This window comes from Lepeophtheirus salmonis, chromosome 6 (assembly GCF_016086655.4).
Source record: "Lepeophtheirus salmonis chromosome 6, UVic_Lsal_1.4, whole genome shotgun sequence".
NCBI lineage: Eukaryota > Metazoa > Arthropoda > Copepoda > Siphonostomatoida > Caligidae > Lepeophtheirus > Lepeophtheirus salmonis.
In genome coordinates this window covers 35,764,426-35,784,144 of record NC_052136.2, presented here as the reverse complement: position 1 = coordinate 35,784,144, position 19,719 = coordinate 35,764,426, and the positions used below count along the sequence as shown (strand labels likewise).

General features: G+C 30.4%; 1 protein-coding gene across 1 annotated transcript; it reads left to right on the top strand.

The window, feature by feature from the left end:
- The first annotated feature begins 9,773 nt into the window (after positions 1-9,773).
- Positions 9,774-13,150, top strand: LOC121120693 (uncharacterized). The gene is made up of 3 exons (XM_040715555.2): positions 9,774-10,072; positions 10,448-10,826; positions 11,671-13,150. Exons 1-3 carry the CDS (start codon positions 9,995-9,997, stop codon positions 11,865-11,867), a joined length of 654 nt encoding a protein of 217 aa, XP_040571489.1. The 5' UTR covers positions 9,774-9,994; the 3' UTR covers positions 11,868-13,150.
- Positions 13,151-19,719: the final 6,569 nt, after the last annotated feature.

Genomic DNA, 19,719 nt, shown 5'->3' with positions numbered 1-19,719 from the left:
AAGGCTACTGAAAAGTAAATGAGCAAAGTCTTCTTTGTTGAAGTAGAGAAATGTTTTATGAAGCCATTACAAATTAGGAAGTAATATTTAAGTTTCTTACAAGAGGTTTAAAGTTTATTATAACTAACTTACCTTATTAATGTTTGTTGAAATATTTAATTTTTTGAAGATCTATTAACTTATCTGTCTTGTTGATACATACTGAAGGTTTGGGGGGTGCTACTGTCGCACATTTGCCAATAACGTTTGCCTGTAGCTAGACCTCTATATGTATATGTTCTATGGTATTACTGAATTATAACCATTGTTAATATCAGCTGCCTGTTACATGATTTTTGGGGAGAAAATAAATTACTACTATAACGGGGAGAAACTTCTATATTTTAAATAGCATGATTACAAGAATTATAGACCTACTAAAGATATCTTCAAATTCTTCCCTTAAAGTTGCAAATATGACATGTTATATAATGAGGAATCAAAAACGGATTATTATTACTTTACCCGTGGCAATAGATTACCAATAAATTGATAAATTAATGTAGGTATGATACAAAATGTCGAATTACGGGGAAGGAAAATTTTGCAGGAGGAGTGCACAGAAGTCTATAAGGGTTTTGGGGATCCCCTTAGAAGCGTGTCAGGGGGATTCGCCGTGATTTTTTTATCTTTTACGTATTCCCTTTATGCCGTTTTCGCCTTGTGTTTTTTTTTTTTTTTGTCTTGCGACGTTTTTGCCTCGATACTTTTTTTGCATTGAATAATAATAGAGGCAATACAACTTATTCTTAGTTATAAATTAGGTTTGAAGAATTGTTATTGTCTAGTTTGCTTACATTTTTGTTTCTAATTTCTCAAAGCTGAAATACAACGGTAAAAATTCAAAATGAATATATAACTAAGAAGAAGTGGCAAAAACGCCTCAAGGCGAATACGTACAAGACAAAAATATTCAAGGCGAATCCTCCTAGAATCCCATAGAAGTGCTGGATGCTTATTACTTAAATTGGGGGAATCAATTTGATGTCATTTATATTTAATGTAGATCAATTCTGACTTTTTCACCCAGTTTAATTTTTCTCAATATGTTGCTTCGTTTAATTGTATAATTTGCTGGAAAATAAGTCATTTCAAGATAGCCATCAATAAGTTATAATGGATCCAATAAAATTATAATCGACTTTAAAAGATTTATTTATTTGGTATCTTGTAAAGTTTCCAAAAAATCTGTTTATGCGACGTAAATTAATTTTAATCATAAATTAATAACTTCAATCCTTATTACTGCGCAATATTATAGTACTTTCTTTGAATTTTCAACCTCTCGTTTTTATTCAATAACCATTATTAATAGTCTAGAGAGCTTGCGAATATATTCAAATCCTCAAATATCATATTATACAATTCAATTGGAGGTATTTAAAAATATCATATTTTTCATAATAATGTTCTTTGTAATTTATAAAAAATCATTCAATTTTTCTTGATGTTTGAGAAAGCTGTTTTGTTTTATTGAAATATCATATTTTATTAGATCACAGATTTTGGTCTAGGATATAACATAAACACTACAAAAAAAAGGTATGAAAATTCGATGATAAATTGGTCATAACTTCTTTAATATAGAAGCTAGAGACATGCTTTATTGTATCAAAATGTCTTTTTTACTATTATCGATTAGAAAAAATAGGGTTAAAAGGAAAAAAATATATAATTTGAAATTTTTTGTAACGTACCTAATTAAAGTATATTTGTGATAGTAGGTTAAATAATTATGTGTAAAAAAAATACAATTATACCGTTTTGGAAAATATTAATTAGAAATTAGAATCAATATTATATGCACAGAATGTACAAATTATAATATACATTACAGATAAAATTATCAAAAAAGAGAGACACATTATCTTTAAGAGTCTAAAATCATCTTCCACTGGTTTTCCAATGATCTAAGAGACACATAAGTAATAAAGAAATCAGGGGTGAGACTTTAAGTTTCCACTGTCCAGGTTATATAATGATCCATATTGTGAATTATATATGACAAACTCCACCTTATAAAAAGAAACCTGAAGGACTCTTATCAATGAAATAACTATATTAGGAGACGAAGCACAGTAGACTTAAGGAGAAAATGACTCAAGAATTTGAATGAAGGAGCACTGGATGAAGGATGAGAACTCTTTCTCTTCATCACTGTGTCATTCATACGATTATTCTGTCTTTTTATTGACCTCCTTCTTTCTTAGTTATAAGAGTATATAATGATTCTGTAGAAGATCCGTAGGAATTTATATATTCTTGAGCATAGAGGCCATGATTCACGAGATCAGATGTGAAGGGGTATTTGCACATTAAAAAAGATGATTTCCATCGAGTGAGGCACAAAGAGACGAGATCCCTTGAACAGAATATGAAGAGAGGGCCAGAAGACGTCTGGTTAGGCTATCCAAATAGAAAATTATTAACTTTTAAGAACGTTTTGTAGATGCATCTCCCATTAATTGCAATCGAGACGTAGGGATTTTTAAAAAGAACAATTTTTTTCATTACAAACATTTCAACTCTAAACATTGCTCAACTTACAGATAATAAAAAAACAAAAATATATTTATAGACAAAGCAGGGAGCGCTCTAAAGTACATCTTGTTATGCTTGAGAGTTTTAAAAAATATGGACTGCCGATTTGTAAAATAAAAAAGAATGGAAAATGACGTTATAAATACAAATTTTGTGTTACATAGTTATGATATTTTTTCGCAGCACAAATGATTTTAACCTCTGGAGTGAGTTAGTAACAGAGATTACCAACTAAAACTTTTCTGATTATTGTTTACAGCCGGAAAAACCTCTTATTTATGTATCTACAAATACTGGTCTACCCAAACTCTGAAAATGCCCGTATTTGTGTACTAGAAAGTGCGGGCCTTGCTAAAGATGTTCGGTCAGAATGCATAATTCAAGGGGTTGGCCTTTGGATTGTATGGAGGCTAAACCTTCTTAGGCCAGAAGTACATGGTATCTTTGTTGTCTCCAAGGAACTTTTAGGTTGTGTTGGGACCGTGTGTAAGCACATTATATTGCTGAAGGACAACATTGTTGTTGGGGATGGTATGTCCAACCCAGGATATGTGTTTGGTCTCTGCATTCTGTTGGCAACCCTTCCTGAAGCAGATGAAGGGTTTGTATATTTTCAATGTTTAATTCATTTGCTAAAATAAGGATTTATAAGGGATTCTATTTTTATTCTAATTAAATAAATCAAATAATTTCCACATGTGTAGTCATTAAGATAAGACAATTACAAAGGATTAATTACTTAATTATATCTATAAAGCTTGTATTTGGGTTTTTCTGTTTTCAGTCGTTTTTGCTGTTGTTTGTTGAGAAATACTGTAATTTTATTGTTTGATTACTTTTTTTAATAAAACTTGTCTTGCAGTAACACATGGGTTCTTCTGTCTATTTGTTGTAGTAGGCAACTGGAATATTTCTAAGAATAGTTCGTGAAAGCAAAACATACTTTTACTAAAAAAAAGATCAAGAAAATATTTCTTTTTTGTGCATATTACTGCTGAAAAGCGTTCAGTCGCCATTCTTAGATAAAGATACTTCTAGATAATTATAAAAAAATAATCACAACTGATCCAATAAAACGTAATGACAGCTAAGCTGCTCTCTCTTAAAAAATTCTTTAAATTGTCACAAAAAATAATACTTCAAATATTTCAAACATTGTCATTAATTAATGTTCATCATCAATACCTATTAAATAGTAATCAACATAAAAATAATTAGGGTAATCTTGTCTTTACAATTAGGTTAATAGGCTTAGTCATTAGGGTGATTTCTCTGCCCCAACCTCATTTGATCTTGTTGGTCATTTGCATAGTCTTGAGGTTTGATGTATTAAGGCTCAATCCGGAATTTCATAAAAAAGGGAAAATTCCATTGTTGGAACAATCTTATTTTTGATCAGTGCTATTACTCAAAACAAACCTAAGTTATTTATATTTTCTTTGTCATTTTTTTTTTTCAATCAGAAAAGGATTATTAGCATCGGTGATTTAATAATCGGTTAGCACAAAATATAAACGTGAAGTGCTAATCCACAATCAAGTTTATTAGAGAGTCCTAGTTAATATCTTAAGGGATCAAAATTAACCAAGCTAAAAATAAGTTTAGTTATATTAATTTGTAAACTTTAAATGTGTTCAAGTCGATTACTTTACCTACGTGAGCAAAATAGTAAAATATATGTTACAAATAAGATTGAATTATTTCAATTTATTTCTATAATTTGAAATTTGCAAAATTATTTAAACCCAAAGAAGAGAGCAAAAATTGGTGCCATCAAATTCAGTGTCATACAAAGTTTTTTCGAATTGGGAAATTAAAAGCAGACTTATTTCTGAAACCCCAACATTTTTAAGACCTTTTTGGAATTGCCAATATTATTAATTATCTTACTGACTAATCATCCACAGCTATTAAAATAACACATGTCTTTAATTAAATTTAACATTTTTTTTTTGCATAAAATAACTATAATTCTAAAACCTCTTACATAAAACAAATTTAAAGAGAAACAATAAAATTAAAAAAATCACAGGCTATTAAAATACCGAAGATCGGTTAATTGAGAGTATTTACAATGGGGGAGATCACCTATTTGACATGATATTCAAAACTGTGTAAAACATAACTTTTAGTGTTAACATGCAAGAGAGGAGAGGGTGTTCCTGATTTTTGAGAAGATTATGAGGTGCATGTCTATAAAAAGTTTGGGAACCAGTGAAATACAACAACCATTCAAAGACCCACAACCTTGCAACAAAATGTAAGACTTCAAATCAATTCTGTGCAAATAAGGATATGCAAATATAGACCATCGACAGTTCTTGGGAGTTGCTTTTAAATTAAATTTTAATTAATTGGAAATTGATTCGTCGATGGTCTTCAAACTCGGTGAGATAAATGTTTTATAACTCAAAATTCCTCATGTAAAGTTTCGATTCAATTAAAACCACACAAATGAGTAAAATGGCGCAATACCGGGAGTGGCAAGAAGTTGAGTCAGCTTCATGTCTACAGGGGGGAAAATCCAGCAGGAACCATGTTCTTGGGAGTTCTTAACTGGCCTTCCTGGTACTCCGGTTTTTTGGGAGTACAGGCGAAGTCTGTCCTCCCATTTTATGTAGAGAGTGGACCAAGCTCGATTCTGACTACATAGTCAAGGCCTTCATGGGATTGAGGCACTTATAAAAGCTGAGGGATGACCTAGTAAATAAAAGTTGTGAAAAGCACTATTTTTGGATATTTTTGTTAAATAAATGTCCACAAAAAATTTCTTGTTTAAATTAGACCGTTTCAAAATTGAAGACAATAAAATGTGTACCATTAATTCCATAAGATCCACCCTGTACATATATTTAAAAGGGGAAAGAAAAATAATAATAATTCGCAAACTCAACTTCTCATCTATTTTATAAATTAATGTCAATATATATTTTTATGTCATGTTTTCTTCTCAAGTGTTTTTGAACCTACTACAAAAATTGTATCAACCCTTATGTTTCGAATGTTATTTATAAAATAATAAATAGATGGATATGATATATATATATAATAACTTAATCAAAGTAATATGTATTAAAAATCCTTATAAAATGACAAGATTGATTTATTTATGTATTTTATTTGCTCGATTGGGGACGATAAAAATAGGAAAATTAGAGAAAATTTTGTCATTATTTCCCATTTAATTGTTAATTGATTATATTGTATTTTCAATATGATTTTAAGACGATAAAATAAAGTAATATATAAATAAGGTTCTGATCTATAATAAAACTAGCCATTAGAGGGATAAAATTTTGATAGACAATACATTGGCGTCCTCACAAATTATATTGGGGGGGGGGGGGGGGGGATTTTTTTTTTTTTTTTTTTTTGGAAAATTTTCAAAGATTGTTCAAATATTGAACTTTTTTTTTAATTTTTACCATTAATATTTGTCTTCCAAATCAAGAATTATTTCTTGGTCATTACAAAAATTATTTCATTTGGAAGAAGGGGCTACAACACCTCCAGCCCCGTCCGTACATATGCCCTACCCATAAGATTTAAGTGCCGTTATTTTTTAGCTCCATTTTGACATCCAATAGTTCACTATTTCCTTAATATTGAACAATAAAATGGGTTGTTATTGTTATAAAGTTAGTCTGTGCAAGCCCTCAAAATGACTTACATAATAAATGATGACGTCACATGAAAAATTGGCCAATACTTATACATTACTTGAAACGTACACAGATAAACTGGAAAATCCATAGCATGATATAAATATGTAGATTCCGACTCATCGATTTGACTTTTAAAATTGTGTGTATTTTCTTCATCTTCCTCGATTTTCAGTTTCTTTCATAGATTTAAATACCGAAAATACTTGCAATTTACAACTCTACTGATGACATTTGATCTTTAAATAAATAAAGAAGAATAAGTGAATAATTGGTTAGGGCCATCGATTTGTTTACAGAAGCCAGGGTAGACGTTTACTACAAAGTTGGCTAACATCTAATCCCTTTTTTTTCAACCTGGGCTCTGGGGACATCGGATGCTGGACAGTGCAGGTTTTGCTGGAGATGTGCGAACACAATGTAAACTCCAAATGGATTGCCTTCTGGGAGGTATGGAGGCCATAGCGTCTTGGGCCAGAATCTCATAGTATCTTCCTTGTCTACGAAAACTTTTGGACGGTCTTGGTATAGTGTGAATTCGCCCCATCTAGCTTCCATTCAGCGTTGCTGTCAGAGAAGGTCTACCTGTTCCAGGAAATGAATTTAGCATGCAAAATCAGATGAGGGGTACGTATATGTTTTTATTTTTGATTCGTTTGTTTATAGGTATAAGGATTTGAAATTTTATTCTACTTTTATACTAATTGAATAAATCAAACAATTTCCAAATGCGTGATTATTGAGAGAAGCCAGATACAAAGGATTAAGGTGTTGTTAATTATGTCTATAAAACACGTGATTGGCTATTTCTGTGTTCAGTCGTTTTTGCCGTTGTTGGGTGAGGAATACATTGAGTTTATAATAATTTTTTGATTACATTTATTCCATAGAATATGTCATCCTGTAACATATTTATGTAATATATAATTTTTGTCTATTTATAGAGGTAGGTAACTGGAATAATTATAAAGATGATATTCTTATTTCATAAATAGTTAAATTAAGGAATACATACAAGGCGTAACATTCTTTTCTTCTCCATTTTTTTGGATCAACCATAGGCTTTTTTTGCAATCTCAATAATAGAATAAATATAAAATGAAAGAGGAATTAAAATAAGCTTAGTCATATATTATATGTACCGAATGTTTGAAAAGTCTATGCTCAATAGATCAGAATGAAGTTGTATAGGAAAATATTAGCAAGAATTTTTTAATTTACACATTATGAACAATATTTTTTATCAAATTGATTTTCATCAGCTTCTATAACAGCCTCCAGACGAAGTCAGAAGATAGTACATACTTTAGAAAGTAATTCCTGGAATATATATAAATAAATAATTAAGATATCCTCCAATAGGACTCCACAGGTGCTTTAAGGTTGGTGATGTTGCTGTTGCAGACTTTACAGGGTTTGGACTCGATATAACACCATATCGAAAAGTCCAAAGGCTTCAGATCAGGGGAATTGGGAAGCCAAAAGTATTTGGGACATAAATTCCTGTTTTCTATTTTCCAAGTGTATTGATCTACCACTTCTAAGCCAATTCCTGAGGCGTTTTTTCGTCTCCCACAAGCTTACTGACCTTGCACACTGTATATTATCCAATAAAATCACACTTTTTTGGGACCCCAGATCTAAGAATATTATAATTTGATTCCCTAATTCTAAATGTGTCATTAGTTTGTTTCTATTGGCCTGAATTTCTTTCTTAGAAAAGTTGTAAAGTTTGTGATACTTTCAGCTAATCTTAAGATTCAAAGTATTTTTAAGGGCATGGTGTTGAAGATAAAGGTTTTTTTGTGAGTGCTAAAGTTTAAAACTTATTTAGCCGACATGATTTTTTTGCATATTTATGGAAGTAAAAAAATAATTATATATCATTAAATCCATCTCTCGTGTCCAGGTTTTGCGGTATATAACAAACATTACGGCCTTGCCTTAATAGTATAATAATTAATATATATATTCGTCAGCTGTTGATTACGTTGTCTTACATAAAATGTCATATTATGTTAATAGTGTAAACTTTTTGATAAATACTTGAAATAATAAGTGATACTATACCTATGCTAAGAATTGTACAAAATAAGATTGAAGTCTTATTTTCATATGACCTTGATATTTAATTCAAATTATTCATGCATTATTTTTTGCATATAGTATTTGCATAAACATTAATTAAATTTTTCCCAGAAGGGAATTCAAATGAATTAAGGATCATATTGTAATTTAATTTGATTTATAAAATTCTATTATTTTTTATACATATATACTAGGTATGTAGCTGAAAAAAGTCATAATATGTATTTGAAAATGGGCTTTTACAATTTGTATGGAGTGTTTCTTCCCATAAATACCTTAATTATTAAAATCCATTGACTATTCATTGAGAAATTCGTAGATTCCTGTCGAAAATTAAATCCGTCTTCATCTTGAATAGCACGACCTAAAAATTGGTTTCATAAGACTAGCATTTTAAATATGGCACAAAGAGTTTGACATTTATTATCGAACTTTAATTATATCTCTCTTCATTTAGGACTGTCGAAGTTTGAATCACAAAACTTATACTTTCGTAGATGTGAATTGTACGAAATTCCATGATCTGAACAGAATGACATAAACATGGTACTCCTTTCAGAACTTATTATCGCCAACAAACTTCTTCATCCTATAAAAACTGATTCAGTCCATCAATTTTTTTTTTTTTTCACTCATGAATAGAAAAATATTCCGATATTTAATATGTTTAAAAAAAAAAATTCTATTCATCGGAAGGGTCATTTTTGGTTCAAATCGTCAAAGATATATTTTCAAGGGAATATTGGATTTGTAAATAAAAAACAGTTTTTCTGAAAATACTAGATTTTTTAAAAAGACTAAGATTATCTGATACGGAATACACTTCTCGCTCTGTTGTGCCAAATTTTGATTATCTGACCACGGACTGGAAGAAGAGTTGTGAATTTTGCAGGAGTGCCCTTCACATTGAAATCAAACGTACTAGTACCAAGCGGTTGACTCAATCCTTTAAGTGCTGAGTGCTTATCTAAACTATTCTTATTCGTCTCCGAGCGAACATAGCCCGTCATTTTAATTTCTTCGGCATCGGGAAATTAATCGCTATGTGGGAAAAGGTCGTGAACAACAATGGCGGACACATAATTGATTAATTAATTAGTGTAACTACTTTTTTCTTTAAATAATTTTTTTTTATAGATACAAACGCTACGAACTTTTTTCCCAACTTAAAAGATAAAAATGAGCTTAGCTCTTGTCCTCCTTATTTTTGTCTTAAATGCCCGCAGTTCATATTTTTTAAACCTCTAATAATAGTGACAAATTTTGTATTTCTACATCACCAAAGTTTCCTATTTCGCTTAAAAGAGGGCAGAACGGTCTAATGATAGTAATTCTCCCTCTATTGCTTTTTGTTTAACTAATAATTACATGAAAGTGGCTCTAGGTATGTATAATGGAGACACGCAGAAAAGGAGAAAAAAACAGACCTCTGGAGCTTTCTATATTATTGCGTAAGTCTTTGGTTGGAGGGATGTTAGAGTGAGAAAGAAAAAGCAAGGCCCCAGCAGAAAATATAGAATAAAAGACATTGTGAAGAATAGGAAACATCACTTTTGGGTATTATGAATTGATGTAGATAATTCTTTCATATTGGAAAAGTCTTATAAATGGAATAAATGAGGTCGTGATCTGATTGTCAAAGAGTGCCCATCAAAAATATAAAAATGGACGAGAAACTTGATGGCGAGTTGTCTCCGATTAAAAGCGAACCATCTCCTTCAGAGAGGAAAAAGAACAAATGGGTAAGGGGGATTGATCATAGCTCATGAAGTACGTGATTTTCAGAATGCTTTCGAATCAAATATTAAGAGACTACCTTTTTAGAGGAGGTGTAACAACTTTGATTTGATGAATTTAGGTATTGTTCACATACATATATTGCGTTACATTTAAAACGCAGTTTCTTGTCATTCCTGTGATTAAGATATTTATTGATTCACAGATAAAGGTTCTTAGATGTAATGTCTGTCTCTATTAATCATAACCACTTTAAAACTACAAAAAACCTTTTTTATCAAAATAAAAAAATCTGTTTTTTACCAAATATAAATTAAATGGATTAATCATCTCATATTATAATTTATTCATTTTTAATAATCGGATTGATTTATTTGCAGAGTTTTATACAAAATATCTCTCTGGAACCTCCAATGAGAAAGGCATGTCGCTGCATTCCTCTCGGCTACATCACTCAATTTATTGGTCTCATTCTCTCAGTCTTTGGCGTTTGGGTTGCATATATGCAATATTATTTCGTGCAATTTAACCCTCGAACTACGCTAGAAAATTATTTTGATTTTTTATTCATGCTGGGCTATCTCCTCTGTAATATTTCCCTCATAGTGGGGGCATATTTATACAAGCGAGGATTCCTCATTCCTTGGTTGATCTACTCCATTCTACCAGGGATAATATTTGTCTCTCTTAAGACAGTCGTCTACTCTGAAGATGAGAGATATGCACCCTATATAATCACCGCAGGAATATTCATCATAGGTAAGGAATCCCTCCATACATTGATCCTTGATATATTCAATATACAGGTGTACGGTGTCGAAATTGGAGCGGGGAAAAAACTGCTCACAGTAAAATCGTATTTTTCATTATTTTTATTTAAAAAACAACAACAACATTAAAGAGCTAATCATTTCTTGCGTCCCTTTTACAAGGCTTCTGTCCATTTTGGGCCTCTTCCTTCATGGAGTGTAACCCATCAACCGATTGATCTATCTTTCAAATCCATGTGTATTTCTTGGGGGAAAAAACCCTCTACAAAATAACATTTATTTCATGCAAAGTAACCATACCTGATATAATATTAAATCAATTTGGTAACCTGGATTCCTGTGAGACAACACTTCAGCTGCCTGTATTTGAACTTTTCATCCACCATCATCAATTTATTGCAAGAAAATCATTATGTCAAATTCGAAGACCCACGTATCATGAAGGTTAAATCTTTAAAATAATCTATGAATCTATTTCGTTCATCGCCATAGAAGTCATCATAATTATGGATTCACAATGATAAAAGTTTTCCTGAAGTATATTAACTTCCTTCTTCTTCATAGTCTTAATCTATTCATTAAATTTATACATATTTGAATGATATTCAAGATAACCCCACACAAAATAATCCATGTTGATTGAATTGAACTTCATCTAGCTTTTTATATTCTCATGGCACACTCATTTTGCAACATTAAATGACATATTTTAACGGCATATTAGCCGGATTTATACAATTTGCTATCTAGGAGATATTATGAATTAAATTTCGAACCAATTTTGTCGATGTACTCTGTATATAGTAGTAACTTATTCTCTATAATCTTTCCAGCTATTCATGGTTACTTTTGGCTCATCGTGATATCCCTTTTCATTGTCATTGGTAAGCATGCCAGATGGGCTCAACAACACCAATTTGATGCCGTACAGCATCAGCAACAACTTCTTCAACAAAAACACTTTCATCATGCCCACCATGCCCATCACACAGCACATCGGCATCATCAACTTCAAGAATTGGAAATTTGAAGAAGGAAAATTAAACAACAAGAGCCACTGTGTTGATAGACGCCAAGAGTTTATATTCAACAGTATTAAACATAAATTTCACTAAATATTTCCAAACTTTAAAAATGTGTAAATTTAAGTGTCAAACATATATGAAATCGTACAAGTTAGGCTACCATATTTTGGCTTAATATTTTTCTCCGGAACACAAAGACTTTTTCTAGTCGAAATTGCCATTTATTAAGTCTCTGTTAACATTGTCTCAAATATATTCTTTTTATATTTTTTTAAATATTTGATTTATTCGTAAAAAATAGTGTGCACCCTGTTTTTAAACATTTAAAATTAAATTTTACTTCTTTTTATTTGTGATAAAACAGGGAAACCCCAAATTATTGAGTATATTTTATAAAAAATACAATTTGCAACTCATAACATATTATTTGGGACACTTTAAGAGGCATAGAAAAATGGCCAATTTTGATACAAAAGTCCTATTTAAAAAAAATAATGAAAATTACCTCAAACTTTTTTGATTGGGCTTCAACTTTAAAGTTCTCTATGCAGGAGGGAAAAAAATATTCTACCGAAAACAGGATAGCCTAATTTATATAATTATTCAACTTTTGACTAACAAGAAACAACATTGAGGACCAACGAGTTAAAAAAAAACAAAAAAATAAAAAAAACCTTGGGTCCATAACTGAAGTTCAATAATTTTAATGTAATGGGTAAATACTTAGTTATTCTACGTAAAAGAAGATAAATGTAAATTTGTATTATGAAACTTAAGCCAGAGCCTTATTCAGCTAAAAAACAAAAAAATAAAATCCAAGCGTAAAGGCAAAGCTACGTCTTACTGTTAACTTGTACAATGTACATATTATATTTAAGATAACAATACAATTTATTGACAGAATATATAAATTTTATGTAGCAAGTTATATAGCATAAAATCCTATAAAAAGAATTAATATATATGTTGTTATGTGATAAGCAAAATAAATTATTTGTGAAATTTTTATTATTTATAATTATTTGCTAATGACAAAAAGATACGAAAAAATCATTGAGATCTAAAGTAAAAGTGAATAGTTATCGAATATAAATGATTTAGACTATAAAATTTGAGCACTCATACCCTTTACACCTTTTCATAATTATACAAAAGCATATTTTTTTATCTGTTAGAAAAAATTTAGCATAATATTCTAAATACTTAATAAAATGTATCAAAAATCTTATTTTACTTCTTCGAAAAATATTTAAGCAACAATAAAGTTTTGAACTTTGCATGTATACAATCCTGTTTTTTTTCTGTTTTTATTTGTTAAACTTCTGTAACTTAGAATTTTATCCATTCTAGAGACTAAAATATCTTTGTTAGGGATTTGAATATTGACTCAATTTCAGTGACCATAAAAACTATCACTATACAAAATATAATAACCTTGACTGACGACATATCTTCTAAAAATGTTATTTATGTTCATATCCTCTTTTTTTCTTCTTTTAATTTAAGCTCAATACAATTTTTTTTTGTTTCCTCCTATTGGTCAGAAGGAGCGGCACAGATTACGTATAAGTGAACATATTAGTAATATAATCACTCGATCTGACCTTGAAGGGGTTTTTGAAGAATGTGCATATGTCCAATGAGCTCTATAAATGTCTAGAATGGCAATGGTTTTAATTACATTTTAAGAATTAAAAGTACATAATTTTTGTCTATTTTTGCTTACAATTTATTTTCTTTTTCAGTACATCATTTTGCCTTTTTTATTTATAAATCATATATAATCTTTTTTTGAATAGTTTTTACATAACCTCATAAAAAAATGGCTAAGCAATGAATGTTAATAGATTATTTTATGCGGTGCTCGGTAATTTTGATTTGAAGTCATTTTGCCTCCAGGATATTTATAAATAAATGAGCTTTATACGTCGTTATTGTTTATTTTTGGTTGAGGTCAAAATATGCTATATTTAATTAATGTGTTTTAATGCGCTTTATGGATAATGCCATTTTATACATTAAATTTAGGAATAGATTGTCAAAAAAAAAAAAAAAATACTCAATTAGGTTAATTATGTCTAATTTTTCATATATGTATTATGTAAACACTAAAAAAATAAAACAAAAGTATGTGAAACCTTCTTTAAGTAATATCAACGGCATATTCGTAATGGAAAGTTTCAAAAAACTTATTTAGATGCATTACTTGAGGTATCTAGATATCTTGTCACGAGTATTAGAAGAGACGGATAACAGAGAAAATCCAACTTTATACCCACCATAATTCGAGCTTGTGATGGTTCAAGGTATTACCTGACCAATCAACTCCTATATATCCTTCTCTAGGAACAACCGAGTATCGAAGCTTTGTTCATCATGTACAAGGGACTAATTTCTACTGAGTACGTTGTCCATTGAGCTACGTTGTTTTAGTATAAATATATCGTAGAATAGTTGATATGAACATTCATATTTTGTTCTTACTGATATAGTATTTTTTAATTACACCTCACTAAAATTTAGATAATATTTGTAATTCCATATTTTTGATCTACCTTAAATCTACTACGTAGTATTTTAATTTATTGTATGCTTTCTTTGGGAGTGTGTCATACTTCATTAGCTTCGGAGTTATTAAAAAAAAAATTAATTAATTATTGTGGCTCTAATGAAGATTTTTTACTCGTAAATATTATTTATTTATAACTTCAACGATGAATAGGGAGATGAAAGAGAGTAGGAGATGTCTTTTGATGTATAAAACATATTTTGTTTGATAATCGATATTAATAAAGCAAAGGTTGTCTGTTTCTCTATTTGAGTATAAGATTAATATCTTAGAACTGTGTTACTTAATAAAGAAAATTGTGTGTATAACGGGGTTCTTAAAATAACTAAAAAAAAAAAAAAAAAAATCAACATGGCAACCCTGGCAATTTGAAGAATGTTTTGGAGGAGTCCCGCAGTGACAAGGGAGGAGGGCAAAAGGGTATAAATAAGGACATTGGTAAGAATTACTCCGATTTTGATCACTAATTCTACTCTGAGTCTAACAATTATAACTCTCCAACAAATCCTCAAGGTTATTCTCCGTCTTTTATAAGTATACAAGAATGTTCGATCAGGTTTGGAATATAATAGAATCTATTTAGAAAAGGAAGTTCGCTACTCAGGGATTAAATAATAATGACAACGGGTTAGGAAAAGAAAATTAATTCTTCAGATTATCAATTCCAAAAAAAAAACCAAAAAAAACCGGGTAAGCTAAAAAAATCATTCCTGGGAAAATATAATCACGATGCAAGTCACAAATAATCTAGCAAAATGGGATTATCCACCTCACCAAACCCTCCCCCCACTCAATAAAATCAGCTTCTTTTCGGATATGCTCAAAAGCCACAACTCGAGATTTTAATGGACTTATAACCATTTTTGACAAATTTTTCTCCAATCATTTCAATTTATTCAGAAGAGATAAAATGAATGTTTTTCAAGGTACATTTAAAAATTTAACTCAACTCGACTGAAAATAAATAGCAAAGTATATACAAAAATCCATGGAACATTACTTTTGATTTATTATAACTCCTTTATACTAGACTCAAGAGAAACTTTCCTAAGTACACATTAATATTTTGTGAAAGTTTACTTTGCTTACTTTTACAGGAATTGTTGAAAATATGACCTAAGCCCATACGTGTTTTTTAATTCTAGGTGGTAATATAAATAAGTTTTTTTATTTTCCAAAGCTGTTATTCATGTTATTTTATTCTTGTAGAGGTAACATATAAGTATAACGCTATCACTAGTGCGTGTGCTAATGAAAGACTGAGAAAAATACGGAAAATAACTTATTGAGGAGTTCAAAATGTGAGTCCTAGTTGGACTCAGGGTAGAATTGAGGATAGACATTGGAGTAATTCCCTCTAAGCTTTTGCTAGATACGGTGTGGGATTTGTGTTTATTTCCTCTCCCTTATAGCTGTTTGTAGCGGATTTAATACATCTGATGCCAACTAAGCTGCTCTTCTCTCAAACAGTCTTCAAATTTATAGGTTAATCATTTATTATTATTATTTTTGTTTTGTTTTTAAATACTGACATGACATATTCTAAACAACAAGTGTGAGTCCTTGTTGGACTCGGAGTATCATTGTGAATGGATTCTTACGTAATTCTTGTCTATGTCATAACTAGATACAGAGTGATATTTGTGCCTACTTTCTTCCTCTAATAGCTGTTCGCAGCTAATCTAATAATACATTATGAGAGTTAGGTTCATAGAAAAATAAAACTATGGAAGTGACAAGGATTTTTTACTTGGCCGCTTGGCTCAATTAGATCAACATAAAGTATATTTGATATTGAGAAATTCAATACAGCTGTTGTGTTTGATCTACTTTTCCGTATTATGTTAATGTTTGGAAGAGAAAAATTAGGCTATTAAAGCCATGGCTGTTTTGTCAATGTATTATCCTTAAAGCATACCCATTACTTTCTATGGTTAGGCTCCTCTTTTCCCAAACATTTAACATTTAATCTTCCAATTTAACAAGATAATCACTTTACTTTTCGTTTTTTTTTTTAAACGTACATTTAAAAATTATATGCATATGCTTTATAAATATAAAGTACCTTTCAAATATGTATCTCTGGTTCTTGAAATCCAACAATTATTAATATACGAATATATTTATTCAATTATTAAAAATACCATTTATACAGCCTATATATAAAATTTAGGTCACTCTACAGTGTACAACAGTGTTTCTCAAAGTGGAACATTGGAGGTTGCTTTGATATCAGGTAAGGTAATAAAAAAGGGGTGATTGGGGGGTTGTAATACAAAAAAAGGGAGATGGTATATTACTCATAAAACAAATAATGAACTAGATAAAATTTAAAAAAAAAAGTGACTATAAAGATTGTTTGATGTTGGGCACTAGAGCGCCCTCTATTCAATCAATTTGTAAGTACAAAGAAAAAGTCCGAATTTCTGTCAAACAACTCGAATTACTCCGTCGTCGTTGGATAAATATAGAAAATATCTGAATCACTATAATCAGTAGAAAAAGCTACATCAATTTTTTTTGGAAGGGGTTAATATATCAAATAGTAAACAGTGTTTAACATAATTATATATGCATGTTTAAATGTACCAGTGCTATTTAGTGGATCTCTGTCTTAGCTTGGACAGGTTCAACAGGTTCCCAGATCTTCAACAAAATGCAAAAAATAATTGCAACTAACTATCTTTTCAATGATCAATAAGTTTTCCTTAATACCTATTTGCTTTACATTCAAAGGGTCAGGATAAATAGAGACATCAAATGGCACACAAAGCCTTAATTACCTATGCCAGTTTTGGTGCAAAAGCTCCAAGTATTTATCTCTACATCCCAAGGGTTTCTCGAGAATTTACTGTTCAATTTCATGAATAAATTGGAAGACATTTACTTCGCTTTAATTCATCCAGCACTTTAGTAGTTATCAACAAAGCGTTAGAGAGCGGCGCTCAAAATTCTTGATGGGGAGCGCGCTCATTTTTTATATAACAAACGAGAGCCGTAACGCCCTCCTCATTTTAAAAGAGCGATAAAATCGCTCGAATTTCCGCTCATATATATAAATTCGTATTACTTTTTCAGTTTTCTGCATCTTATGAGATAACATCGAAAAATTTGATAGTTAAAAAATAATTTTTAATATTGTAAGAAAAGACGGTTGAAGTTATATCTCCAAAAAAAAAATTCTCTATGCTGTATCTGTGGCTCTCTACTGTCTTCGGTTGACGAGTTTGCCTCTCATATAACAGGCCACTCTAAGAAAACTCCGATATCAGTTCCCTGAGAGACACATCCAGCTTCTTTGAGTGTGGAGATTACGTTACAACATAAATCTTTTTTGTTTGTAAAAGAATTTTCCCAACATAAAATAATAATTTTATGTAGTTAATTCACGTAAGATCTCAAAATCTCCCACAAGGATAAATTCAAAAACTTGAGGACTCTGTGTTCATGCTCAAGCTAATATTTAGGCTTAACAAGATGATTTTTAGTGCACGAAACCTTGTAAATACATGCCCCCTAAGATAGTGGCTCCCAACAAAAGTGTGTGCCCAAGGCACACCAAAAGATAAATAAAAATTCCATGTAACACCTATTTTAATTATACTAATAATTTGGATTATTATAAGCTATTGCAAATAATGTATGGTTGTCATTAATTGTAGGGCACACTTGAACTTGCCTCAAGGCACCCTGTTTGACAACCACTACCAATTAGCACTTTAGTCTTATTTGCATGTGGTAATGGGAATTCTATTAATTAAATCATTCTTATTAAAATTAATTTGAATATATGGCAGAATTGCTGTCAGATCTAATCAAGCACAAATGTTACCTTCTTATTTATACACTGATGTCCTCAGCTACCGTTAAGAGAGTATTTTCTGAAGGTGGTCAATTATTTAAGGTAGTTTTTTCAAACAATCAATAGTTAAAACATGTAATTAATCATTTTATGGATTTTTTGTCTTTTTAATATAATTTTAGATCTTTAAGCTTTATTTATTATTGTACCTTATTTCTCTTCATTTTTTGGAATAAATAACAAATGTATATAAATTTCGGGGAATTAATTGCACTCATTAGGGTTGTCAAATTCTTCTATACGAGCGAAAAAATGAGTACCGCTCATTTTTAATTTAGAAGGAGTGCACTCATTTCTTTTAAAAAACCAGCGAGAACGCCCTCAGGATTTATTGAGCGGACTAATGCTCTGGTTGTTCAGCGGTTCTATCGGTCCTGGTATCGGTTCTTTCGTTTAAACGGTTTTTTTTGGTTTCTATTCAGCTTTATCGGTCTCGGTTCTTTTTCATACAGGCTCAGTTTGTTAACAGGCACTTAAAACAAGGTACGTCGCTAGAAAATTTGGACCGGAAAATGATATTAGTTGCAGACTGGGCCGCAACTACCTTTTACGCAGAGTGCATAGTGCTTCAAGTTACAGCAAGGGTTCCGAAAACTAATGTTGGTTAAGAAAATGGTTTTCATAGAGGAATATGGAGAATTGAGGATTGCTTTCAGTCTACACATACATAGTTCACATGTTTATTATAAAAGGGTCTCAGCTAAAAATGTAATATTGTATAGGGTCCTTAGCATAGTACATTTTTGGGAAACCCATGCTCAAGATATAATATAGCTATCCCCGATAAGCTTAGTAGCGGACCTGGATCCATAATCTAATCCCACACCTTTTTTCAGTTTCTTTTTGAAGGAATGGTTCCTTGATATAATGAAGGTTTCAATTATTAAAATGATGTAGATGGAATATTAAAAGGTTATAAATATACAAAAAAAAATACAATAAACTTCAAAGACGTCAAATAATTATGAAGCAGTATTAGGATTTTTTTTTTTTTTTTGCATTAATTAGCTTTTAGTTCTTTAACTATTTGTATTGTAAGACCTTCTGGGTCATTAAATAACTATTTTTTGATGCAGCAACATTTCAAACTCACACAACTTACTCATAGAAAATTCCAGAAGTAAAGTTTCAGAGGAAACTTTCTACTAAATCCCACCCTCTTTCTACCTTAATTTTTGTAGTCGTATCGTTATATATTTTGTTCAAAGTTCAAGATATCATATAAATACTTTTGGCTACAAAAACAAGAACACTGACCTCTTTCCAGTATTATGGAACAAAGTGAGGATATATATTATTTATTTTTCTTTAATCATATTTCGTAGAATGGGCTTTCTGTATAGATACATTTCTTCTTTTTCCAAACAAAGGAACAAACTTACAGCATTTTGAAAATCTATACTAAATTTATTTTGTAAGAAATCTT

Bases quoted from the DNA above. Each gene is read 5' to 3' on its own strand.
- LOC121120693 (XM_040715555.2), top strand. From the start codon at position 9,995: ATGGACGAGAAACTTGATGGCGAGTTGTCTCCGATTAAAAGCGAACCA. The intron at 10,073-10,447 runs GTAAGGGGGATT...ATTTATTTGCAG, and splicing joins AGAGGAAAAAGAACAAATGG to AGTTTTATACAAAATATCTC. The intron at 10,827-11,670 runs GTAAGGAATCCC...TAATCTTTCCAG, and splicing joins CGCAGGAATATTCATCATAG to CTATTCATGGTTACTTTTGG.